The 26,222-nt window shown below is 45.7% G+C and overlaps 1 protein-coding gene across 10 annotated transcripts in view; it reads left to right on the top strand.

The window, feature by feature from the left end:
- LOC131673503 (potassium voltage-gated channel subfamily KQT member 4-like) overlaps window positions 1-26,222 on the top strand; it is a 114,555-nt gene that overhangs the window by 76,535 nt on the left and 11,798 nt on the right. For 3 of the 10 annotated variants that reach the window (XM_058951524.1, XM_058951532.1, XM_058951533.1), the window contains 11 exons: window positions 7,012-7,182; window positions 10,892-11,026; window positions 11,096-11,178; window positions 13,216-13,391; window positions 15,856-15,978; window positions 16,886-16,996; window positions 17,279-17,463; window positions 18,186-18,370; window positions 18,592-18,765; window positions 20,025-20,222; window positions 23,344-23,414. In XM_058951524.1, the coding sequence (XP_058807507.1) occupies window positions 7,012-7,182; window positions 10,892-11,026; window positions 11,096-11,178; window positions 13,216-13,391; window positions 15,856-15,978; window positions 16,886-16,996; window positions 17,279-17,463; window positions 18,186-18,370; window positions 18,592-18,765; window positions 20,025-20,222; window positions 23,344-23,414 (1,612 nt within the window). Of the gene's footprint in view, window positions 1-7,011; window positions 7,183-10,891; window positions 11,027-11,095; window positions 11,179-13,215; window positions 13,392-15,855; window positions 15,979-16,885; window positions 16,997-17,278; window positions 17,464-18,185; window positions 18,371-18,591; window positions 18,766-19,055; window positions 19,116-20,024; window positions 20,223-23,343; window positions 23,415-24,202; window positions 24,331-26,222 lie in introns of all 10 variants that reach the window. The other 7 variants (XM_058951525.1, XM_058951527.1, XM_058951526.1 and 4 more) reach the window with 7 other exon arrangements.

Here is a 26,222-nt window from a genome sequence, read left to right as displayed (position 1 = left end):
AATGGATCGTTGTGAATGCCGAATTGGAAGAATGCTTTTGTTACGAGATACAAGCGAATCGGTGCGCGATGCTCGAACAAAACCCGTCCAATAAAGAAGGCGCGCGCGGATCTCTCGAGCATTCCGGAGAGCCAACGAGGTGCACGGCTTGTATAATATGTGAAACTAGCTACTTCTGGCTGCACCCATGGCCGTCATGAAAATGACAAAATTTCCCGTTTGAAAATGGGAAATCAAGCGGCCCGCAGAGCTGCCGCGCGGAACAATCGTCGGGCGAATTTTTTCCCTTCTTTTTTTTTATGCAAGCGTGCGCAAGATTCGATGAATGCACCGCCGAGAGAGAAGAAACGTGGAATTGCGCGAACAAGCCGAAAGCGGCGGATCAACATGCGATCGACCGTGTAAAAAGTTTCGCTGCCATCAACATAAATAAACAAGCAGAAAACAAGAGCTAGAGCGCGCTGTAAACGAGAACGGGGCAAACAATGCGGCTGAAGTTGAAAAAAACCGTAGCATGTGTAGACGCGGGCGCACGCAACGCCCGCGAGGAGTGAACTTCACGGAGAAATCGTAAAGTTTGCGTTGGCGTTTATGACCCAAATTCGCTTGGTAGTCGTCGTCGCGTACGCTCTCCAACCTATCCAGCACGCGACTTCCAGGTCTATACAATAGAAAGAAATAAGCAACGGCAGAAGCAATCGACGGGACTCCCACCCACGTTTTGCTAATTATCCCACGGCTTCTGTCGGCCGACGGCGGTAGTTGTATTACACGTGCCCGCGCTCCTCGACGACAGCCTCTAGGTGCAGTGCTTTTGACGGCGAGCTTCGATGCTTGCTCAAACTTCGCCTGCTGCCCCGATGATTAATCGCGTACTCTTCCAACTCCTAGCGGCGTGCTCCAATTATTTTCGATTCATTTGCCATGTTAACCAATGCTATCGTCTGTTTGTACTTTGTTGGCGTCAATCTCGACGATGTAACCTTGAAGCTGAAGTTTTACGGAGGAACTCCATCAACATCGTAATATACATTTTACGAGCGCGATCCTTTTTTTTATCAGGGTCCTCAGTTTTTCTACGCCGTTACTTTTAATATTAGGCCGCTGATTATAAAGCGAAATTGAATTGAACATGACTGTTTGATGAGAATCAACGGGCAAGGACGCGGCAAGCAAGAGCAAGAGCTTTATTGACGTACATTGAGAAAGTCAAGTCGCGCGAAGCATAAAGAAAGCGCTCGAATGCAAAGCGGGGCGAGATCTTGGCTGCGGAAAGAAAAGCCAAAGAAGAGAAAAAAAAAAGGGAAGAAAAGTAAAAGCGGCAGCGCGGACGTTTATGATTCTTTGAAATGAACTTGTGTTCTGACAAGCGCGAGCGGCATTTCTCTCGCGAGTTATTTTTTTTCTTCTTTTCCTTGTTGAGAGGCGCGCTTGCAGTCCGCGACCGAGTGCGAAAAAAAAAACCAAGAAAAGTAAGTATATATAGGCTTGGCGCTCTCTCGGGCAGTTAGCGAACGGGCTAAACGAACTGTTCTCTCCGCGAGCAAATTTAAAAAAACTTTCCCGGCGTGTAACTTATGCAAAAGTTATCCTCGTTTTCTCCTTTCTCGCGCGCGCCGCCATCCCCTGTCCTCAACTGCTCCGCATTTCTTCCGATAAACTTGCCGAGCTTTTAATAGAAAAGCGATCCTTACCTCAACCAAAGCGTCCGTAATAATTTTGCCGACTTGCACGTATTCCATCCGCCGGAATAGAACGTATATCGATACGTTATTTCGATTCCAAAGGCTTCGACAACCGCGAGAGAGAAAACATCTCATTCAAGTTGTTTATTTGCCATGGGTATATTTCCAGTTAGAGGAATATTTTCGTACATTTTGTTGCACTTAATCACCCCCCCCCCCTCCCTCCCATCCTCGCACGCCTACCGTCCCGTTATGCGTCGAAACTACAATAATATTTTTTTTGGCTGACAAACTTTTTACCTTCAGAGTTGCCGCTAGATTGCCGCTGAGGTACAGTCACACCGCTCTTTCCTTCGAAATTGAATGCAGCATTTTATACCGCAATGGAAACAACTGCTTCTTCAGATTCATTGACCGTTTTTTCAATTAGTTTATGCTTGTTTTATAGTTGCATATTACGATCTCCGCGTTGAATATTTAACTTGCTCGAAAAAAAAACACGGAAGGAGAAACAGTAGAGAAACAGAAGCGCGATCATTGTTTTTTAGCACTGTATAAGAGTCGATAGGCGCGAGAGAGAAAGAGATAGAAAGTGAATGTACTTGCGTTTAATTGCCAAAACGCTTAAAAAGCAAATTCCGTGCGTCTAGAAGCTAAAAATAACCCCTAAATAGGCTCGACGGCGGCGAGCGCCTCGATAGCAATACAGCGCCGTTTGAGTTGACTTGCTGCCTTCGTAGAAATTCCAGTGCGCAACTATAGGTGTACTCTGCTGCATGTGTAAAAGTCGAATGTACGCTCGCCTCGTCGACTTTAAACTCTTTTGAATTGTCTGGTGGAACCTCTGCAATATTGGAGAGAGAGAGAGAGAGAGAGAGAGAGAGAGAGAGAGAGAGAGAAGCCATTGCGTAATTGCTATATACGCCGGAGGTAATATCCTTTCGTTGCCCGTTGTTTTTCTCTTTTTTCTTTTTCTTTTTTTTTTTATTTCGCTGGGCTATTGAGGAAATAAATTTTACCCCCGAACGATCGGCCGTGAGACGATTACGTGTGCCGACCCTGATTCGCCGCTGCCGCTCCTTCGTCTTATTCTTGCTTGTTGTTGCTACTGCTGGCGCTTCTAGAAACAGAGACGAATGCGAATGAGGGGTATCAGAGAAGCACAATCGAATTGTTTATTTACGGCTCGCGCGGCTCGCGCTTATTTTTACCGATAAACATACCGAGCGATATGTATATGCTTTTCCTAATTGCCGACGAGGCCGATCCAGCGGCAAGCGCGCAGTAACGATAAGCTGGGCAGCGGTAGGGTCTTCGTGGCGCGAGCTGCGACAGAATTCTTCAAGCGCGCCGATTAATTTTGCGCGTGGAGCCAAAATTGGAAATTGCCGCGAGCGATCCCCGTAACTCGCGGGAGTGAGATGAATGAAGAGCTGACGAATTGTTTTCGCAAGCGCGCCCAGGCGAATTCGCTACAGCGTCGTGTAAAATCTGACAGACGGAGCAAGCTTGCGACTAATAATACGAGCATTGATTTTGAAGAGCGAGCGACAGCTCCGCGTACGCGCGCGCGCGCGTGTGTGTGACGATCGCTTGGCAGAACGCCACACCTCCAGTCGCCATTGCCGCACAGCGCTCCCCTTTTTTTTTTCTTCCTTTTTTTTATTCTACACAACCCCGAGGCGTTTTGCCGTGTATACCTTGGCTTTCTCCCGTCTCGACTCATTGCAAGATACCCGAGGCTATAAATAAGTAGGCGAGGCCGCTATCTCCCTCTCTTTCTTAGCGCTCGCGAGATTTCGATGAATCGCATCGACGGCCATCGGGACATGTAGGTGATGCGAGCTTGCGCCAACCGCGCCGCGTTTAAGTAAACGGGACTGCACTGTACGAGGTGTGACGAGAGCTTCTTTTCTTGGGTATATATGCGTTTAGATTTCGCTTTATTATCGGCCAGCGTATTTCCAGCTGAAAATCGAATTTTGTTAAAAGCTTGCATGGCTGAAAATGTAATTGCAGATGAGAGTAATTTTTATTAATTCTACTAATTAGCGAGCTTTCAGTGGCGTCTACCTCTAGTTGTACAACGATGAGTATTGAAAAATTTGTTGGTACCGCGCCGGGGCTACTTTACGGTCTCGCTCATCCTCCAGCCTTTGCCAAGGTTGACGACCTGCTCGAAAAAGAATTTTTAAAGCTCTTTTCATTTTCTTCTCCCCAGGCTTTCCGTCGAGTCTCTTTCTCTCTCTCTCTCTCTGACTCGCGGTAAATGAGCCCCCGCGACATGAACTAGAAAATGACCGTAGAGAGGGAAAAAGACAAATATTGCAGCTATCTATGGTTATCGGTGCACACTTTGACGGGCAAACGCCGCCATGCTGTCACCCGCGGTATTAACGTAATTAGAGCGAAATGCTAGATATCGGTGTCGTGTTTATATCTATATACATGTTCTACAACGCTATCAGCTCTGCGCAACTTTCGAATGGCAGGTTCTATAGCTTGTTATATTCATCGCGAGTGCTCTATCGTTTTCAGCGGTGCAAAAACTTTTTGAATTCGCTAAATTCAATCTATCGAATATGACCATTCAGTGTTTGCCGTGTGCCCATGAAACTTTCCGTTTAATTAAACTTTCACGTTGTGATTCGACATTCTTTCGCTATTTCAATAACCAAAGTCAAATTTCATTTCTTTTTGATCTTTCAAAGATTAAAATGAATACTCACGCTGTTTATTTGTGCGGCGTTAACTGTCGCTTTAATTTCAGGTTATCAAGTCGGCTACGGTATCAATTCTAACAACTTTTTCGTTGAAATGATTACTCTCGCAAAGTAAACTAACTAAACGGAAAGTTGTCGTCTTGTATAAATTATGTCACTTTATTATTTCATCGCGCTCACGTGCTTGCATGTCTTCGGGATTTTTTTTTCTTTTTTTCAAGCTTCACGATTATTTTCTTTGGAAATCGTTTTAACACCGGATGAATGATTTTTTAAACGGAATGACTTGTTGGCTTGAAACTTTCGGCAAATGAAATAAATCCAAGTAACAGAAAGCTTTCAATTTTTTTTCGAGATCAAAGATGAACCGACTCTTACCGTTTGATATAATATTTAATTAAATGATTGTCAAAATAGCTTAAATATCTACTTGCGATAATTCACTACATCAGCGCGAAATAAATCGGCACTCGAAGGCTGGTTTACGTAAAATGATTTGATAGAGAACGAGTAGTTTGGTAGCCTATTTAGTCAGCCGTGCAAAGTAGATTAAATCCGATCGGTAACTCTTTCAATTTCCAGCACAGCAGATAAACTGGATTCGTTTCATCCGCGTAATTCGTAAATCGGACATCTCAAAATAGCGAGTTCAAGGACCAGCAATAAATCATCGGTGTAGCCCGAACTTCATTTTCCAGTCGATCTCAAATTCAATGACGACACGTGTTTCGCGCGTACGTAATATTTACGACTTCCTCGCAAAAGCAGAGCTCCCAAAAATTCTTTTTTCCCCGAGCGGGCGTAACGACGTTCTGGAAATGTGGATGGAAATAGTTGCGCATATCAAAGACATCGGTGAAGAAATGTTGATCGTAAAAGGCCGTCGGTAAGGTTGCGCTGATTGCAATGAAAACAATCAGTCGCGGTTGTTTTCTGAGCAAGCATACAGCCGCACTAAAAGGCGAGAGAGTGGACATCGCGATGCACGCAGCGCAAGCTCAGCGTGGGAAGAAAGCGAAGATATCGGTGGGCGTGCGGCACCGGCATCTCTCGAAATAGCTGCCGGGCTATTTAGGCCGAAGTCGACAAGCCGCTGGGCTAAATGATGAGTCGAGCCTGTGTCATTGGCTTGGCAGCTCAGCCAGATAATTAACTCCGATAATTGCGCTGGTTAAATGTTCGTGTTCCATGCTCCTTCCTCCCCCCCCCCCCTCCCCTCTCCATCTTCGACAAGCAGTACAGCTGCGTCGCTCAATAACTTGACTAACTTCTTCATTTTTCGCCCAAGCGCGTCGTTGTTTTACCGTTTACCACCATGAACGGACTTTCAACAGTCATCTTGGATAGAATTGTCGTTTCAATCGTGCTTTAGCAATTTCCACCTACTCAAAGCATGTTGAAAATTTCTATGGCACGAGACTACAACGCAAGACAGAAATAATTAATTCCGTCTGAAGTTCCACGAATCAACTCGCGGAAAATGCTTTCTAGCGATAAAACGCAAAACTTAATCCATCTTATATTTAGCAAGCAATAAAGCGTGACTGAATGTGACTACAGTGTTGCTAACAATTAGTATTCTAGGTCACGCTTTATAAGTGTACATTTCGTTATACACTTCTTTGCCAACAGTTGTATCGTTTCTATCTACACGCTCGCATGCAGACGCATTTGCGGAGTAACTTCTGTTGCGAGAAATTTTATCATTTTATCAATTGTCCACTGCTCAATACTGCAGCTCATTTCGCTGAACCAATTTTCAATGAGTATAATTTGATTCGTTGACGTTGAAAATACTGATCGATCGTCGTTTGTGATATCCGAAGGATGAAAAGCATTTATCGACATCGCATTGGTTGGAAACGCGACAGGAGATCAAAGAATTTTTCCTTTATATTTTATTGTCGCAGTTTCATATCCGACATAAACTTGTATCTCGCGAGACGAATACACACTGATGCGGCGGAATATGTGTATAGGTAACTTGCAAAAAGAAAAAAAAACAAACCTCTCGTTATTTCTCATTCCTTCTACTTTTGCTTATCGTCAGTTTCACTTTCATACTTTTCCGCGTGGCCATTGTTCCCTGCGATCATGCAATTAGTAACCTTCCCTTTTAGCTCGCGCGCAAATTGCAAAAGTAATAACTTTGTACCCTCCCCCCTTCTCTCCCTGCGGACACACTATCGCGGCGTTGAAAGAACGAGAAAAAAGCTAGGGCGCATTGCCGCGCGGATGGAACAGTCATCGGGCCGGCAGGCAAGAGTCGTGGGCAGAGCGAGCGAGCACAAGCAACGGCGAAACGTGCTAACGAAGAAAAACAAGGAAATCGCCGAGGCGGATACACGCACGCGCGTATACGCAAGCGGAGTGGAACGAGAGTCGGGGTAGGGTAGTGAGCGATAAGGGGGTTGAAAAATGAGCACTCGCGAGATGCTCGCGGCGATGAGCTCGATAAGCCCGGGGAAAGAGGAGCAGGGAGGGGCGGGGGAGGGCGGTAAACGAGGCAAATATGACAAGGCCTGGCGCGCGCGCAGGCCCCAAGCATCATCGAAGCAAGCGTAAATTGTGCACGTGGCTGTGTGCGTGCGTGTGTGTTGCAGGAGCGGCGGCGCAGGAGGACGTCTGGCAGCCCCGCGGATGTCACTGCTGGGACGCCCGGTGAACTATCGGGCGACTCGTCGCGATGCCCGCTACCGGCGGCTCCAGGCCCGCGTCTACAATTTCCTCGAGCGGCCGCGTGGTGTCTATGCCGTTTCCTATCACATGATCGTGTAAGTATATCAACTTTGCTCATACTATTCAGATCGCAGTCGTACCCACTTCAGCGTTTTTCGTTCGACGCGTCTATTAAAACAAATTCTTTGCCCGCCACGAACGCGTCTTACAGCAGTCGAGTACTTTCCTTTCTTCAACGAGCCAGTATAAAGCTTTTGTACAAAAATTTTAAGAAGAATTTCTTTTATTCTTTCCATGTGCCTCAGTGAATTCTCTTTTCGGGTGACGGGTGCTTGTGCCGGAGCTGTCCATTAATGAAAACGACGTGCAAGAATACGTAAAAAACAGAAGTTCAATTCTCATTAATAATCATTTTCCGTGGCTTCACACGGTTACTTGTATCGAGCAGTACTAGCGCTAGTTTTGATGAAGGCCTCGTGACATATGAGAACTTTATCATGAAAATACGTTGAGAGTTCATATTCGTAGGATGCCGGCGAATAATCCTTTGAACAAGTTTAATTTACTCATACGAGAGGTAGTCATAAGTGCAGGGTATGTTTGTGCGCACGACTTTCAGAGGGAATTTAATATCCATATACCAAAGAATGAAAAGTTGGAGAGGAGAGTAAACAAATACAAATAACTGACTTTTGCGGTAGCTTTTACTTGCTCGCAGAGCGTTCAAAGATCACGATTTCTCTGTTCGCGTTTTATCGAATTCAAATTCCTCGTACACGTACACTTCCGAAATTCTACCGAATGGTATATGCAAATCAAATTTAGCTCATTTTTGGACAGCGCTATTGCACTACTATCACTTCCGGGGACTTGTTGCCGTAAAAAGAGCTTTCTTTCGCGTGCAGTCGAAATACTTCATAGTCTTGGCGTGTGGAATCTAATCTGACGAAAGAAGATAGCGCAGGACGCAGGGCCGAGGAAGACAGCTATGCATACCTGCTTCAACGCGCTGACACGGGCAGCTTGAACTTTTACGAAATTGCGCTTGTCTCTGCGTGATTTCGTGAAAAGTGTGCCGGCCATTGGTAAGGACAATAAAGGAGAGGGCAGAGGCAGGAATAACAAGGAAAATCTTGTACACGACCTCGATTCCATAAGTTAGGTTTGCATATAGTAGGTGTGTCCATATCCGAGGGTGGTTGGTTGAGTCCCCTACCTATCAGAGCCGCTCGCTTGCTTGCCCCACTGGAAAAGTCGGCTCATATCGTTTTGCACGGACCACTTGTTTCCATTTTGCCGCGCGACCGACTCGCCTCCTTCTCCTAGCCTATATATACCGAGTACGGACCCAACTATATACGTCTGCAAAAGGCTCTCCTCGATGAGCTCCAGTCAGCCTCCTTTTACGGGAATTTATCTTTGCACCCACTGGAGATGTACAAAGGCCGAAACTCGAGGGCTGATATTGTAGCCCCGCCGCGTTTATACATATCGCGCTGGAATCAAATATACATATATACGTAAGTTGCGCTCGAATCCAAGCGTCAGCAGTTGATTGTTTAAAAGTTTCATGAGATGAAGTTGGAACGAGAATTAAGTTGGCTAATCTATCTGAATTTCGCGCGAGATGTTTATAAATTATCGTAGACGCGCGCTTTATCCTCTCTTTCTCTCTCTCTCTCTCTCACTCTTTGTATATGTACGATTGCTTGGACAAGCAGTGCTTTAATTCGCTCACTAATACAAGTACGAAACATTTAATTTCTGTCGCCATCTAATTGACTTTGATTTTCATATTTCTTGCTGCAATTAAAAGCAAAACATACAAGAACGAAGCAGTTTCGTTCTTTTTCTCTTCCAATTTGAGCTGCATACAATTCCCAAGCGACTTTGATTCACAAATCACGTCTGAGCTACATTCACGGCATATAGAAATATCGGGAGAGGGAGGGCAGCGAAAAAAAAGGAAAATACAGCAGCGTGCTAGCATCCTCTCATAAATATTTATGCAGATCGCCGAAACCATTAATATCGCGCCAAGTCAAGGGTGCAAGCTTTTGGATCGAGTGTCGAGCTTTTCAATCGTGTGTGAGAGAGAGTGTCCTTGCAATATCAATTGATCGCAAGGAGATAAATCTTGAAGTTTGCGATGGAGGCGGAAGAGGCGTTTTGTTCTCTCGCGTACAGTAGTTCATCGTGAGTCGTCGTATGTGATCGAGAAGAACGATCGTCTCCTCCTCCCCAGCCTCGGAAGTACGTGCGTGTCCGAACTCATTGGATTGCGTCGATCACTTTGATCCACGCGCACATCAGGTCCATTTGTTTGTCGGCTAGTAAGTCATCATATACCTATTGATCGGTCGAGATCCCTCGTGCTTTCTTTTTTTCAATCGCGTGCGCGCACGGTTAAGTACTTTTTTATTCGAACTTTTGCGAGCGAACGTTTGAAATGTGAAATATGTTACGGCTTGACAAATGATATCGGCAAACTATTTTTTGGCATTCTTTTGTTGTTGAATCGATTACTTGTTACTTTCGGCGTGCTGCTATTCTCGTTGTCGAATGATGTAAAAATACTTCGCAATTGGAATGTCAAACAGCACGATAAAAAAGCCGTTTCGCGCACAAGTTTTTAGTTAGTACAGCCTTAATTTTCGAAGGAACGACTTGGATAGCGAAACAATAGGACGTCGCCTAACAATGAGAGAGCGAATCGGAGATGTCCCATGGCATTGATGGGCGGAAAGAGGAGCAATCAGAGAGAAAAGAGAGAGTCGTCGAATTGGCGAAGCGCAAATAATGGAGAGTCGGGCCGGGTGCGCGCGTTTTCCCCATGGCGAAGACGGCTAATGGTCGACGCGCGCAGTTACAGTTGAAGCTCGGCGACGGAAAAGTGGGCTTGTGCAAGATGATTGTGCGCGATCCGCGCGGGAGAGCGGAAGAGCAGTCGATGTCGGAATCTGGCCCTCCGTTCACCTCTGGCGGATCGGGAATCCGACGAGAGTGGCCGGCTTTGACGGACGTTTTAATGACAATTAAGCCTTTTCGGTAATTCAAGCGGGCTGCGGACGAGAGCTCTGCAGTAGAGCGCTAGCGCTGATGAATAATACTCGATTGGGGCTCTCGGATTTGGGGCAAGTTCGGCCGGTGTGTTTGGCGTGTCACGCGAGGCCTCGCAGCTTTGAAAACGATCGCGTGCGAGCTCCGCAGAGAGAAGCCCTCTGCCTAACGAATCCGAAAATATTGGCTTTGACGTTGTGTCGCCCACCTCCCTTTTTGATAAGCTCTTTCGCGATTGCTGCCTACGTTTGATAACAATAACGCTTTTACTGGCGTAAAACCCGCCACTTGATTTATTATTTCGCGTCCAATTTAAACGTTCCGCGTGCTAAGTGCGCGGCCACGGAATCGTCTACATTCACTTTTCGAATTGTTATGCAAATGTACGAAAGCAGAGCCGCTGTGCCGTGCTTCGATACATTTATTTCTTCTTTCGAGTGGATTTTGGATAAACGTCAGAAGTCCTCCTCTCCTCTCGTTCTTGGCTAGCTACGTAACAACTTTGTTCCGAATCTAAATAACCCTTGAGCTGCGAGCGCGCGGCGAAAGTATGAATTACCGTTGCGATTCAGTTTCCTAGCGAAAACTTTGCTAAGAATCGTTGCTGTCTCGCGACGTCGGCCCGTTCAAAATCAAGGCACTTTTACGATCAATCGACAAAGCTATCTCGCAAAACTCGCGCACGAGAAATTTCCCAATAAACGACTTGTCGTGAAAATTCTTTCTTTCCATTTTCTTTTGCAGATTTCTTATGGTCTTTACGTGCCTGGTCCTTTCGGTCTTTAGTACGATAGACGAATACGAGAAGGAGGCCGGAGTTCTCCTTTTTTATATGGAAATGGTTGTGGTTGTGTGGTTCACCGGCGAGTTTTTTTTTAGGTAAGTAGCAGGCAGATATTTCTCATCCGACTGGCCCGTACTAATTCAAAATATGATGCGCCCCAACAGGTTATGGTCGTCAGGATGTCGTTCAAGGTATCAAACAGCTATCGGTCGGCTGAAGTTCCTTCGAAGGCCCTTCTGCATCATCGGTAAGTTTTACTCAACTAGAACTCTTTTTTTCATATTTATACGGCCATCGTCGTTCGGCATATCGGTCATTTTCACAATGGATGCAAGCCTTCATTTCGCTGATTGCGAAGAAACTCGCCGTTGCTTGCCGTAGTACGGGTTTAATTTGCAAGATAAAACAACAGCCAACCGATCGTCATTTTGCATTAGTCAGTCCATCGTCCACGCAAGTCTAAGTGATCGCCAGCATCCGTAAATAATAAAAATTTGTCGTAATAACGCGCGTTCTCAGCGTGCTTCCCGGCGCGCATTCATTAAGCAATGAAAACCGTCGTTCTTCGCGAATCTGTCGTTGAATAGAAGCGTCGCAAAAGGCAGCCAAGCGGTGAAATATATTCGCTGGCATAAATATTAAGCGAGGCTCCATGGCCAAAGGCAATTGCAAAGAGAGCAAAGAGAAAAAGCCGCTAATTAAGCCGGCTTGTGTATACGTATGCGCAGTGCCTCGGCAAGGTGTCACGTGTAATCATACGCGCAAGGCGACGACAGTCCGAGAGTACGTACTCGCGGCTTTATCATTATGACCTACTTCGGCGTGCGCGTAGCTTAAGTTCTTCCCCTCCTCTGTTCGCCCCCACCCCACCGCTCTTCCGTCCGTTGCAGTCGCCTGCGCGCGGTTTTAGCTATCGGGGATTAGCACAAAAGAATTGCCGACGCGAGGCCAGTAGTCGATTGTTTTTCTTTTGCTTCTTCCGCGCAACGCCCGTCGTTCGTCTTTTCCAAGCGATTCGACCCTTTCTCCCGCTTCAATCTCCGTCGCGGATTAGAATTCTCGCGATTAAATGCACTCGCAGATATAGAAGTGGAGCTTTAGCGAATTTCCTCTTTGGAGCTTGGAGCGATTAAAAGCAACTTTGTTTATCCGAGGTGATTTTATGCATGATGTTGGAAGGGCTTTTCCGAAGCAGCCTTTTATTGCGAAAACTATATAGCCATTTATTTTTTATGTATTACCGCGATGCGCGGCGAGCGTCCGACAAAAAGCGCGAGCGTACGCCGCTCATGAATAATATCTTTTCATTAAGAGCTTTTATTCGTGCAATATGTATTCATAAAGTTGGCTCGTCTCCTCTCGAGCGCGTTATATCTGGCTTAGCTTTGGTCGTTCGCGCCGTGCCGTACGCGTTGCCGTTTTCCCCGAAACCTCAACGTCGATTCGCATAGCAGAGCCGCGGTGGCGTCAAGTAGAAGAGTCCCAGTTAAGGGCGACCGCGCGGGACGGAGTGCGCCTTCGGTGCACGCGCCGGCAGTGTCCAAGCGTTGCATCTTCAAGGTTGCCTTTGTCTCGGCTACAAGGCGCTTTCGCAATTAGGGCGCCGCTCGCGCGCGATAACGAACTAATTAATGACGCAGACAAGCCAACATCAAAGTGCCACTGCTGCCCTTGCTTTCCCTCCTCGCGCGCCCGCCTTGCTTGCTCACTTACTTTCGCCAGGGGAGCTTAATCCAATGACACGCGCACGCGACGACGTCTACAGCTATACAGGGATGCTACTGTCATACGGGCGCGCTCGCTCACTTCATTCGACGACCTACGCAACGATCGACATGATCAACTGCGTTAACCTTCTTGTACTCTCGTGTGCTGCAAATACGTGATCGACCGACGGAGGGAGACAACTTTCTAGGAGTAAATAAACCCTAATCCTAAGTCGGCCGAAAAAATAACTTGGGCCAGCTCGATTAAGAACAGCTTTCAGCCATACTTTTTGTTATTCCCTTGCAGCAGTCGACGGATACATTTTTCCGAGGGAAACTTGAACGGTCATTCCGGGATACCATTATCGGCATTTTTTCATTCCAATGAGTCGAAACTCGACTGAAAGTAAGCTACTCGTATCGCAAAGTTGCCAGCATGAGAACGCGTTGCCGCGCGTCGTGGAGTGGATTTTCCACGTATTGAAATATAGAGAAATCCTTTGACGGAGAATCATTGACACGCTTAAACTGCGGAAACCTGTTATTACCTGTATTGAATAAACAACGACACTTTGCAGATGTGATAACGATAATCGCGAGCATAGTGGTGCTCGCGATGCGGAGCAGCGGCCAGGTGTTCGCGGCAAGCGCCCTCCGCGGGCTCCGCTTCTTCCAAATACTGCGGATGGTGCGGATGGACCGGCGTGGCGGCACGTGGAAGCTACTGGGCAGCGTCGTTTACGCTCATCGACAAGTGAGTGCCCGTTCCCAAACCCTGAGCCTAGTTTCAATGTCGCGATGCACGCCTGACAAAAGACTGCCAACCATTCTCATCCGACGCGGCAATGGCCAATCCCCGCCGAAATTCCTATCAGCTGCTTTAGATGAGTTTGTCAAGTATTTGGAGCGCGACGACGTCAAAGTATTTTCACGCGCTTTTAAGCCACGAGTCACGCCGAGTTTTCCAACGCGAGATCGTCACGATCTTGATTCAACGAACCATTAGGTCGTCGTGCTTCGACTTGTATATCTCGGTGCGACGCCGAACTTGCGGTGGAATAATGCCTCGAATACAACTTCTCACTGACAAGTTTTATCGACAATTTATTCCCTAAACTTTTTTGTGCGTGCCAAGCAACTCGGAACAGCCTTATAATTAACACCAACGGTACGCCCAAGGGGAGACGTAATCGCACGAATAAAAATTCTTTTTTTTATTGCATCCCAACAATACCCGAGGTTTGATAACAAAAAATAAAAAGAAAGTCGTTATCTTAATGGCGTAAATCATATCGCGTGATCTTAATTTCACGCAAATCTCGAATCTGGGCGGCGTACAGTGCGCGCACGTCAACGGAAAAATTCCTCGGCGCAATCTTAGAGGAAGATAACGGAAAATGAAGAAAAGATCGAAGATCGACGCGCAAGCATCAGCCACAGGTTATGCCCGTTATGCCCGGCATGGGCAAGGAAGTCACGGTGTAAATGCTAGACAACCATGGGATCGTTGACCCGAATGCCGAAATCAGATGAGGTATCGATTATACGATACGGGAGCAGGGAGGGCGCGACGTCTTGCCACTAAAAACGAGACGAGCAACAGGGATAACGAGTTGCGTAAGAGGAAAAAAAAGGAAAGGAAAGACGATAGACGTGGGTGATAAAGAAACGAAGGAGCAGTAAACGTATAATATAGAGGAAAGGCAAGTAAAAAAAATAACAACGACTGGTAGGAAAAATCGATAGTAGAGAATCGATCGACATTTATTAACTTGACAAAGCATATCGGAATCAGTCAACTTTCATTACGAAATGTACGCAAACTTTTACGCTAGTAAAACTTACTTTTTCCTCCGCGACGTTATACTCGCGCAGTCTGGTCGTGCTCCATTTCATAACCGCAATACCAAATCTACGGATGGCGCGATCTTGCGAGCAAACTGTTGGAACGGACAATAAAACCTACTCTACCGATGTGCAAAGAAACAGCGCCTGGATAGCTAATTATTCGCGGCTACTTGAACTATCTTGAAAATGACCAGCAGCGATAATAAATACCCGGTATGTTTGAAAATTGAATTAACTGCCGAGATTCTTATATGAAACTCGATAAATATTCAATAGCATGCAACTTGGCAGAAACTTGCTTCGAAGTTTTATATTACATAGCTGATTCCTTAACGCTCTGTCGTCGAGCTGTTGTTGGCCGATCGATATATCAGCGAGTATAATACGATGCCCAATAGAGGTGGAAAACAAGCGGAAAAAAGCCACGCGCTGGCGATGGTCCATTTTAATTTTGCAAACCAAACTGCCGATTAAAGTCGCCAGGTGAATCGAGGGATTGGCATGCGCGCGACTGCGCGGAAAGCATCAATGGCGGCGCGGGCTGGGCTCACGGAAACGAAGACTGTCAAGAGGCAAAGAAAAGAAAAATACAAGCAGTGATCTACGGCAAAACTAAGCGTAGTCGTGTACGTACTAAAGTTTAGTTCGCGAGGCTCTAATAAAGCGAGACAACTAGGGCATACGCAAACGCAGCAAGTACGTAGGGGCACGCGGGTCGTGCTCACGTGCGTCTAGCCGCGTTCGGCTGCTGACTCAGCCTTAGCACGCGCCGCGGACACCTTCAATCGCGAGACGTGTTTTGACGAGCGGAAAAGCATTTTCTCCGCGTGAAACGGAGAAAGAGAGAGAGAGAGAGAGAGAGAGGCCGAGGGCCAAGAATAGCCAGGTACCAGCCGTTCGACTGCGGTTGCCGGTGGCGTGCAACGACGAGCTCGTTCGCGCCGATTTCTTATTTCTTTTGCTGTGGGTGTAGCGCCGGGGGCACGAGGGAGGGCCGAATCAAGATTCTAATGCATCGTCGGAAATTACGGCCGACTTAACTCTACGGCCCGTGCTATTAGGTCGTGAGAGCCATTTGATTACTCCACTGACCGCTTGGCCCACCCGTGGACTGGAATTTCCTATCGCATTATGCTTTTTGGCTAGCCTATATATGCGCCAGTCTGCGCCGATCGTCCAACCAACTACTCGAGCGTGGTCACATAAAAGTTTACGTAGTCTTATCATAGTCTCACATAGTCTTTAATGATAAGTTTACTGTCGCGGATTCCTTCGCAATCGATGTAAAGCCCCTCGCCGCTACATTCCTTCTCGAATGCACGGAAAAGTCTGTGCAGAAGTATTTCTGATGAATTGGCGTTGTGTTGCAGGAGCTTATAACAACGCTCTACATCGGCTTCCTGGGACTGATCTTCGCCAGCTTCTTGGTCTATCTCGCCGAGAAGGACGACGAGCACTTCAATAACTTCGCCAAAGCCCTGTGGTGGGGAGTGGTGAGACCTCTTCTCTATATCAATAGATCGTTTAGTCGTTAAGCCCGTGTATTGTTCGCGCCAGCAATACAAGCGACTGCTCATTAGCCAACTTGCATTCAATTCGCATTATTTCAGATAGCTCCTTTTCTTTAAACCTGCAAAGTAATTCAACTTTTGTTCTCTGGCTAGTTGAAAATTTTACAACCAAATAATTGATAATCTCGTGGCGCAACTGTTGTAATGAAGGGTCACTTCTTTTAGATTCGTGAGCGGAGAGAGATGACGAGATTCGAGTCTCTGCGAGTTATCAAAGAAGTATTTAATTACCGCCGACCTCTTTCGCTCTCTTTCGCGCTCTCTCTCTCTCGCTCTCTCTCTCTCGCTCTCGCGCACTTTTGCACATGCCTAAGCGTGCATTCGTATATCAATACGTATAGTTCAGTTTTAAAGCTGAGTGCTGCTGCAGCTGCCTACATTTGGTATGCATTCACAGCCGCTGCTTTTATGCGCGAAATTAATCAGGGCTCTACGAATTCAAATAGTAAGACTGTTTTTTTTAATGGCAAATGTAAAATAAGCCCGAGCGTAATTGTGAGCTTATTTGATCGGCATGCAAGGGAACATTGTTTTCTGTCTGCAATAAAAAGGAAAAGAAAAAGAAAAAGAAAAAGAAAATGTGTAAATCGCAAGGATAATTGGCGCTGTTAACGTCGCTTATTGACAGACGGCCGTTCGTCCCTCCGACGAGAGCTTGAAAAAGAAAAAAAGAATTGAATGATAGCGGCAGCTCGTCGCCTCTAAAAATAGCCGGCAAAGTAGTCTATGAATAAGTAATAGATGGCGCAAGTGACGTTCGGCTGGCAAGTAAAGCTTAAAGACATATGCGACGCGCTGATTTGAATGCTGGACAAATTGTTATTTGCAGATTACCCTGTGCACGGTGGGCTACGGTGATGCCGTGCCAAAAACCTGGCAAGGTAAAATAATCGCTTCCTTCTGCGCGCTCCTCGGTATATCGTTCTTCGCTTTACCAGCTGTAAGTAGATGGCTGTCTCATTAGCTGTTCTATTATTAGAAATGATTTTCGGCGAATAGTATCCGTACTGCGGATGCAATCATAGTCAAAAATAGACTAATTTCAGCCGCATTCTAATAAAGAGAATCAGAGGTCGTCTCCGAACTTTTGGAAGTCTTGCGCGCGTGCAATCGACTCGTCTCTGTTGCATTGCCCGAGATGGCATTTGATTCGACCAAAAGTAGGAGTCCGAGAGCAAAGGCGGTCAGTGCATGTGTATTGTGTGTTTGCGCGATGCATTAGGGGATTCTGGGCTCCGGATTCGCCTTGAAGGTCCAGCAGCAGCAACGCCAAAAACACATGATCCGGCGGAGACAGCCGGCTGCCAGTTTAATCCAGGCCCTTTGGAGGTGCTACGCGGCCGACGAGCATAGCATGAGCGTCGCGACCTGGAAAATTCATCAAGTTCCGCTGCCAAGTCCGCCCAGGTTTGCCCATTTTTATTCAATCTGAAAACCTCTCGGCCTCTCCAATGCACCCACGTTAGCCGAGCTTTTTATGCCTTATCCCTCCACACACACTTGCGCGCGCTCAACTGCGCTACTTCCACCTATTTCACCGCATAGCGATATATTCATTGCCTTAGCTCTTCGCTAGTGCTGCTACCACCACCACCACCGCCGCCACCACTAGTGTCTACTTATGTTGCTGCTTTGTACGATCGATTTTACATTCGAGTTTTCAACTGCAGTACGCTCAATTTTCCAAACAACATTCCCGGATTAAATTCTCGCACGAGTGCAGCACTGAAAGTCAATCGACTTGTTTTCTCGCGTCGGAAGCTTTTAAATCGATAGATCCTCGAGAAAGTCATTTGGCTACCATCGCTTCGGGAACTAACAAATCTGCATTTTCCCGACACTGCATCTCTTCGCTCCAGCACGCAAATGAACTTTTGCTTCGACTCCATTGCGGCGATTACTTTAATAATGGCCTTTGAGTTTTATGCTTTGTGTAATGATTTGACGATTGGCATCGATCGCAGTTTTGCTTTCTAGCTCGAGTTGCTACATAGACCCAAGCCAGTTTCTTATGTTAGCGCAGAAATTTCTTGAATAATAAAGAGCATTTTGAAAAACGAGTTTACAAAGCATAAGCGTCAGGAGGATGATTAAAGGGAACAATGTGTTGTTTTGTTCGATTATTTTAGTAGTCGACCCTCTTCTAGCTTTAAGCACAACGCGTCATTTGTCAGCCGGCTGCCAACGATTCGCCGGCACAAGAGCACGTCTCTGCACAGTCCTAGCCTTCACAAACTCGTTCATCAGGGCTACCAGGGCCAACAGCGTGGCACCCGCGGCTTCACCGACTTCATCTCGTCGTCCGAAAATTTGGGTAAGATCCGTCCCCCGCATTCTCTTCCATTCTCTCGTCGACCGAAACTCCGGCTCTCTTGCAATCACGGCGAGCAATCCCAGAATATTAGATACGGCAGTGCTTCGGTTGTCTTGTGCTCTAAGAGATTCGAACGAAAGAAAGTAGTGCCGAGTGAATTTGAGAGAAGCTGTTACGGCATTAAATAAGCAATCAAATGTTAACGATTGTGCAAAATTCAGGCGTTCAGCCCACGAGCAATAATAACAACGGTAACAATAACGCCAGCAACGAAACGAGCGCCGGTGGCGCGGGAGGTACTGGTTCTTCTGGCCTCAACACCAGTAGACAGCTGAACGCGAGCTACTCGGAGGATTCTGTAACGGAAACGGCACTGTCCAAGAGGAATTCCGACGGTGAGTAGTCCATTGTGGTGTCTGTATCCCCCCTCCCCCGCCAAAACCGTAATATAACGTCTAGTCAAGTTAATAATTTATCCGCAGTGAATTATTTTTTCTCTCCCTTATTTCTTTTTTTTCCCTGTGTTTTTATGGGAGTTTTGCCACGCGCAAGGATACATATTTTTTCATGCAGCCCGTGTCCCGAAAATACGATTTATTGCATTCTCTTTTATGTGTGCTGCTGACTACGACAGTGCAGAGCTTGTTCTCATTTGAAAATTTTCTCTTTACTTTCGGAACGGCAGCCAATCTGATGAAAGCTTTCATTTATTCGAAATTACTCGCGTACAAAAGTAATCTGACATGTAAGGATATATTTTTAAATTGCAAAAATAAACTATTATCTGCTTTGTTTTCTTGTTCCTTTTCGATTGATTATCAATTATAATTCAGTGCGCATTCTTCTTGGCTTTGATTACCTTTGTTTCTTTTTTCGTAATTTTTTCAATGCACAGTAAATCTAATTTTGACAAACGTAATTACGGCGTTTGCCGAGCTATACATACGAACAGCTTTTTCTCAAATACCGCTTGAACTGATACCTATAACAATCACTTGTTTGATCATCTTGTAATGTACATAATAATTATTAAGCCGCACAAACTACGCAATGTTAGATAATGAGCGACCTGCGTACTGAGTACATGCAGAGAGAGAAATGTAACAAGCCCATATCGAGCAAAGAACGGTGCATTAAAACTGAGCCGTCAATTGAGTGTGCTTATTCAAAAGGGAATGGGGGGGGGGGGGGGGGGAAGGGGAGTTGGCGCGGGCTGACAAAACGCGTGTATTCCCAGACGGGCAATTCCTTTCTTTCTCCCTGGAGAACATTCGTAGCCGTTGCTACGCATACAACGCACGCAGAGTAGAGGAGCCGTTCATTCATAAATTTGGTGAAATCCATGTATCCAGAACGAGCGCGCATCTAAAAACGAGGCATTCATCATACGACGGGGATAGTAGATAAAGTCAGCTAAAGTAATAGAGTTGAGTCCGGGCATACTCCTCTGGGTTATTAGAGCAGGACAAGCGCTGCCCAATAAAAAGCTTAAAGTAATGGGAATATTGAGTCGCGAGGAGCCTCGATGGACGCATGGCATGCCGCGCTGCTCTGGACGCAGAGGAAGAGCAGTCGAGCTAGCCGGTGTAGAGTATCAATGATGATTGGGCTGTTGTTGCTGGTCTGGCTGGTATCCGTCTGCGTGCCTCGACAGCAGTGAGGTACCGGATGAACCGGTCGTCGTCGACGCTCGAGCTGCGTGAGCTGCGGATCGACGGCTTGATAGGGCGCCTCGGTGAGACATCGTCGACACTGCCGTTGGCCCTTGCTGGCCTTGTCTCCCCCTTACCGCCGCTGCCGGAGCTCCTTGGATCGCCGACCTCTCCCAACGCGTCTCCGACCTCCGAGAAGAGTACGAATTCTTAGCCAGCACGATCATTAACAAATAAGATGATACACTCACTCTCTTCTCTCTCTCTCTCTCTCTCTCTCTCGCTCTTTCATTCATTCACCTTTTCTTTCTGCTCTTTTGTTCTTTCTTTCACAGCCGCTCGAGTGCGAAGCGTCGGACAATGATAAGCTTCGCGTTCGAACGACGACGACAGGTTCGCTTCGAGGAATGGAGCTCGGCGGGCCTTACTCCCTCGCTCTCGTTCTCAGATCTGTTTAAGCTTTGGCGCTTCTTCCTTCTATCTGTTTTGTGCTCAACCGTTCTCTCTGCTGATTAATTTTGCTCGCGGCCGACCGAAAAAGATTCATTACCGTTCGCAGAACATCAATTGAGTTTCGCTCTGTTTCGCTATTAATACACGGCAAACACTCCGAGCCCCTGACAATCCTCGATCCGAACCCTGCTTTTATTCTCGGATTGCCTAGCTTTAGCTTTAGTTACCAAAGGTCGATTCGGCCGGCACGACACGCACACGCACACGCACGATCGCGACACGAAGCGATCCAAGCTGTACACGCCAGTCGAGAAACGAGGCCTCGTCAATTGTCGGCGCACGTATACGCGAAGACATCCCACGGAAAATAATTTGTGTTTAATCAATAAGCCGCATGGGAAGGCGCGCTCCCGCGGGGAGAGACACTTTATTCTCGTCGCTGTGTGCGCGCTCGGCGTACACGCGCCGATTTCGGCGATTCCATTGCCTCGGTGCCGATGGTTACCTGGAAACGCAATTAATCAGCGCGGAAACAAGGCCGCGCAAGACCTGCGGCCCTCCGCGATCCGCCGTTTCACGAGGCATCCTCGAAAGCAAGCAAGAAAAACAGATTCTGAAAGTTTGCCGCGCATCGCCTAGTTTTCGACGGGGCGCTCTCTCGTCATTCGATTTACAACTGCGCGGCTGGCGGCGAAAGACGAAAACGGGGGGAGGACTGGAGCTGCGGAGAGGGTGGACGGCGCGCGCATAATGCCGCATTCGCTCGCGCACAGCCGACCATGCAAATGCCGTTCGGCTTCGAGAGAGAGAGAGAGAGAGAGATAGAGAGAGAGAGAGAGAGAGAGAGAGAGAGAGAGAGAGAGAGAGAGAACAGAGAAATTATGCCGCGCACAAGCCTCCACGCCTCCTCCTGCCCCTCCGCGACGCTAAATCTACTTGCCGTTGTTTCTCATTACTCTACCGCCACGGACACTATGATACTCTACGACTCTATATACTCTCACTAAGACAGCGCGCCGACGACACCTTTACTCCTACATTATTTACGTACAGACTTGTCGAGATGTAGATATTGTAGACAATCACTCTAAAATGTACTCTCCGGTATTGCGAGGCTCGTCTTTTTTTCTCTCTCTTATTTTTTGGACGAGGTCTCACCGTTGACGGTAGTGACGCAAACGATACACTTTATTTCCTGCACTTTTTTGATCTTTTTAACAAAGTAGTGAAGCACACGATGTTTTAATTACACGATGCGTGAAAAACATTGACTTTATAAATTGACACTTTTTGTGTTGTATTTTAGATGAACACACGATACGATGGTTGACACGAGAGGGTACACTTGTGCACATAGCTTACTATTTTTGTTAAAGTAATAAAAAAACAAAGTAGAAAAACAAAGTCTATGAAAAAGTAGATTTGGCATCAGCCATGTATTCGTAAAATGTTAATTTTGTACGAATACGCTAAATTGATTCGCCGCTCTACTTTTGCAGAATATTGTACGCTCGAAACTCTAACATAAAAGACTAGCCATACTAACATTGCACTGAGTAAAGTAGTATTGATAGCACAAAACTCCTTAAACTTTTTCGAAATTATATAGTCGAGTCGGATGATTTTTTTCATTTCCATAGCAAATTTTAGTTGCTTTTTAGCCGATACTGCTTCCATGCTCTAGTTCTATTTTAATTATTTCGGTATAAACTCATCAGTTTTTGCTTAAATTTTCTTCTATTTTTTCTATATATTCTCAAACAAACGACATTACTTTTCTAACCTTTTACCATAATAATTGTAAATATAATTATAAATACATGAAATGCCTTGTATAAAGCTGAAATTCATTAACTGACTATGCATTTCATACGAATTCATAATTAATTTTGACTTTAGCAAATAAACAATTAAAAACTTTTGATTATCGTCACCTACGACAAAAACAATCTGTAATATTGATTAATTGAAAAAAATTTTGTACAATACTAATAACTTTCAATTAAAAATACAAAATTGCTGATATTCATAACCTAACTTTAAGCTCATGATTCTTTGCGCGCATAATCATAATCTCAGGCAAAAAGAGCAGCTCAATAATGAGCAAAAAAATTTGAGAGAGAAGCTCGTAAAAACTATCTCGGATGCGCTTTACGATCACGAGCAGGATCGTTTGCGATTACCGAGTTCACCACAGCAAAAGAACTAACAAACTACGTACTTGAAATGTAAAACGATTAACTTTGCTAAAGTAAATCATATATTTTGCTTCACTGGTATAAGTGTAATTCGTTTGTTGACAAGAAAAATCAAAAAATATGTGATAAAAAAACCGGTTATATTTTTTTATGTTTCCTTTATCCCTCGCCCCGCCCCCGCCCCTTCAAAAAAAGCATGGCACGTGTGAGACTAACCATAACTATGATGACAATGATGGAGATAAAAGACGGCGATGAAGCACTTGTAATAAAGAGATATATGTGTCTAGCGAGTTTTAGCATCTATATAATATGACGTCGAAGCTTTTACATATACAAAAGTGCACTTGCGATAACGACATGAGTATTTTCTTAGTTAAAAATCACGACGAAAGCTCGACGAATCCTCTCTCGGGGATATATGTGAATGAGCGAGCGATTTATTAGAAACTTGTGTATGAAGTGTGTGTGTGTCTGCGAGTCCATACTTGCAACAAAAAACGTCGTTATACATGCAATCATAATTGTTTTTTTTTTAACTATTTAGATCTTAAGAGAGCGTATTAGTGATGCACGCGAAACAGTAGCGCAGAGAGATCGCTTTTATCTTGTTTTAAGTCGTACAACCAAAGTCCGGAGCTTTCATTTTAATACTGTAATTTGCCTGCAGATGAGGACGAGGAGCCTCGATGTATACAGTTAACGAATCAGCACAAAGGAGCGATAAGGGCGATACGAAAGGTGAGTAGCTGCAATTCCTTTCATCTAACTTGTCTTAATCAAGCTTTTTTTTTAAATTATTTCGTCCACCTTATGTATATCCAAATGATATATGATGAGACTACACTCTTGTCATTGATGCCTATAATTCTTCAGTGAGTTTCATGATGTATTAATTTAAGAGATATGTGCACTAGGTAATAGAAAGAAAAAAAAAGATTTTGTTGGCCAAAAACCTTGATATCCAGCATTGAAATTCTCTAGTCCTCTGATCGACGCAAACAACGAGAATGCCTTGAGCAGATGAAAATGTCGATCAAAATTGATGATTCTTGTTGTTTGGAAATGTTCCGAGCGATCAGACGTCTAGAGAATTTGTAAGACCTATCACAGTCTGACCAAATCCGCGGTTATTGACAGACAATATTTTTGATTCAGACACTTGAAGACAGAAATACGAAATATTGCAATAAACACGCAACAAACCGTCCACTTACTCAGTTTGCCAGATCAAGAGCGAATAATCAATGTAGCTTGCAGTTGAACGAACCGATGAGTTTTTCAGTTGCAAATCACACTTCTTGATCTGTCGAACGGCGCAAATACTACACTAGCAGTTGAGACGAATAACCGTTTTCCTTGGCTAAAGTGAACGAGAGTTTCAAGTTATTCGTCTCAGTGACAGACAGAGAAAAGCAATTTGAAATACACACATATATGATTCTACTGTTTGGGTGGCACGAATAATGAACAGAATAACTAGAGAGATTCGTAACGCGGTATTGTGTTAACCCGTGCAAAATTATCAGATGAAGTACTTCGTGGCGAGGCGCAAATTCAAAGAGGCACTGAAGCCGTACGACGTTAAGGACGTGATCGAGCAATACAGCGCCGGCCATGTCGACCTTCTCGGTCGCGTGAAAAATATCCAAACTAGGTACCCCCCAACTCTCACTCTCTTGCTCTTCTTTCTCACGTTGACTCTTTCTTTTATTCTATCTCTCTCTCTCTCTTTACTTCTATCTGTGGACTAACGAAAAGCTCTGTCCCTTCTTTTTCTCTCGTAACACTGTTTCTCCTGTGCTCGGCGATGCGAGAGACACTGAGAATTATTGCGCCGGCACGTTCCCGGCTCCAAACAAGATCGACAGCGCGCAAACTGAACAAACTCCATACCTTCAACCTCCACTCTCCATTTTCGTACTCGGCTCCGAAAATTTTCCTTTTGGCGCAGCTCGATTTTTCTCCCTCGCATGACCCTATTCTCTCTCGCAGACGCACGAATGTCTTGATTATCCATAGAATGAGACGTGTACATAGGTGACATTCCTCGTGTACATATCCTACACATAGGACGTAGATTTCTTCTTTTTATCCATGCGAAGACGTTATATTGCGGATGCTCTACATCATCCCCCCCCCCCCCGCTACATATATAGTTCGTTTTGTAGTGTGACATTTCAAGCGGGCAATCATGCAGTACCTCTTTGGCGAGTCGAACTGTTTTGTAAATAAAGTTGTACATAAAAAAAATGAAGTTGCGAGTGTAGAAGTTCTTTTTAGCGTATTACTCGTAGATGCTGAGAGTGCGCAGGTTAAAAACGACGCTGGGTCGTAAAACGAAACGCAACGCAAAAGTTTCGTGTACAAAGTAATATCCGAGATTTGAATTGGGTTGTTGATCAAGCGCAAGAGCAAGTTTGCTGGACGAAGTGCGAGCTGTGCGAAGAAGAGTAAGAGGAGCAAATTGAAAAGTAGTAGGTCTGAAAGTGTTCGCCGTGCGCAACGTTTACGCCGAGCAAAGGCTAAGTTTCGCGCCGAAATAGTCGCCGTAATATTCTCAGGCGTCTCTCCTTCGACTATTTGATTTCTTTCTCCGAGCCCTTGTGTTGGCGTCGTCTGTCTCTCTTGAGTGCAAAACTTGCGGTGTAAATATATGCCCTTTGTCTAAGGCTCAGTCACTCTTCAAAGTGCTCGTAAATTGAATTCTCCACTAATATATTCTTGGCTGGAGGATCGATATTAGCGCTGAAATTCTCGGCATTGCGCGCCCATCGAGATCGAAGAGCGATAGTGACGAGCGCCTTGAAGGAGACACGGACAACCTTCGCTTGCGAGGAGCATTTATTTATCACCTGCATTTATTGTGCAACAACGTTTATTCCTAAGCTGAGCGCGGAAGAATAAGGGCAACATCGGTCTTCGCTGTAGCTGTGGTGCACTTATTCTTGTCGCGTCTCGCACAACTTCTCTCTTTCTCTCTCACATTATGTATACCAACTTTTCCAGCCCACTTGTACACCTTTCATCATAGCATACGTATACAGTTCCTATCTTCCAGCCTTTGCTTTCCTCTTCATTTATCACTTTCACTCTCTACGGTCCCTCTCCCCGCGGATATGGCCCGACTCGTCAATTTTTCTTATTCCTCGACCCCTCGCGCATCTCACTCGGCCTGTTCTTTCCGTTTTCCGCGCTAAAGTCCACTGCGACGTTATTCGACAGCAATCGCATAAAAAAAGCCATTCGTCGAAACATCTGTCGTGGAATAGAGCGGTTGTCGTTAAGTCTGCCTCGGCGTGCAAATAAAACAAAGATATGCGTCATCGCGACGACGAGGACGCGCGTAGCTTGTCACCAGCACGAATTCTATATCGAGCGCGAGATACGAATCAATTAATGAAGCACTTGGTGTTGATTATATCGATTGCGCGAGAGCTCAAATTAATGACGTCGGTTAACGCGTCAGTTATTTCATAAGGCCGCTGCCGGCCCCTCCCCGTAGCTTCTCACTTCCCCCTTTGACGCTTCGATCGATCCTCTGCCTTC

Source organism: Phymastichus coffea, unplaced genomic scaffold (genome assembly GCF_024137745.1).
Source record: "Phymastichus coffea isolate CEN01 unplaced genomic scaffold, Cenicafe_Pcof_1.1 PCOF00181, whole genome shotgun sequence".
Lineage (NCBI taxonomy): Eukaryota > Metazoa > Arthropoda > Insecta > Hymenoptera > Eulophidae > Phymastichus > Phymastichus coffea.
This window is presented reverse-complemented; position numbering and strand designations above follow the sequence as displayed.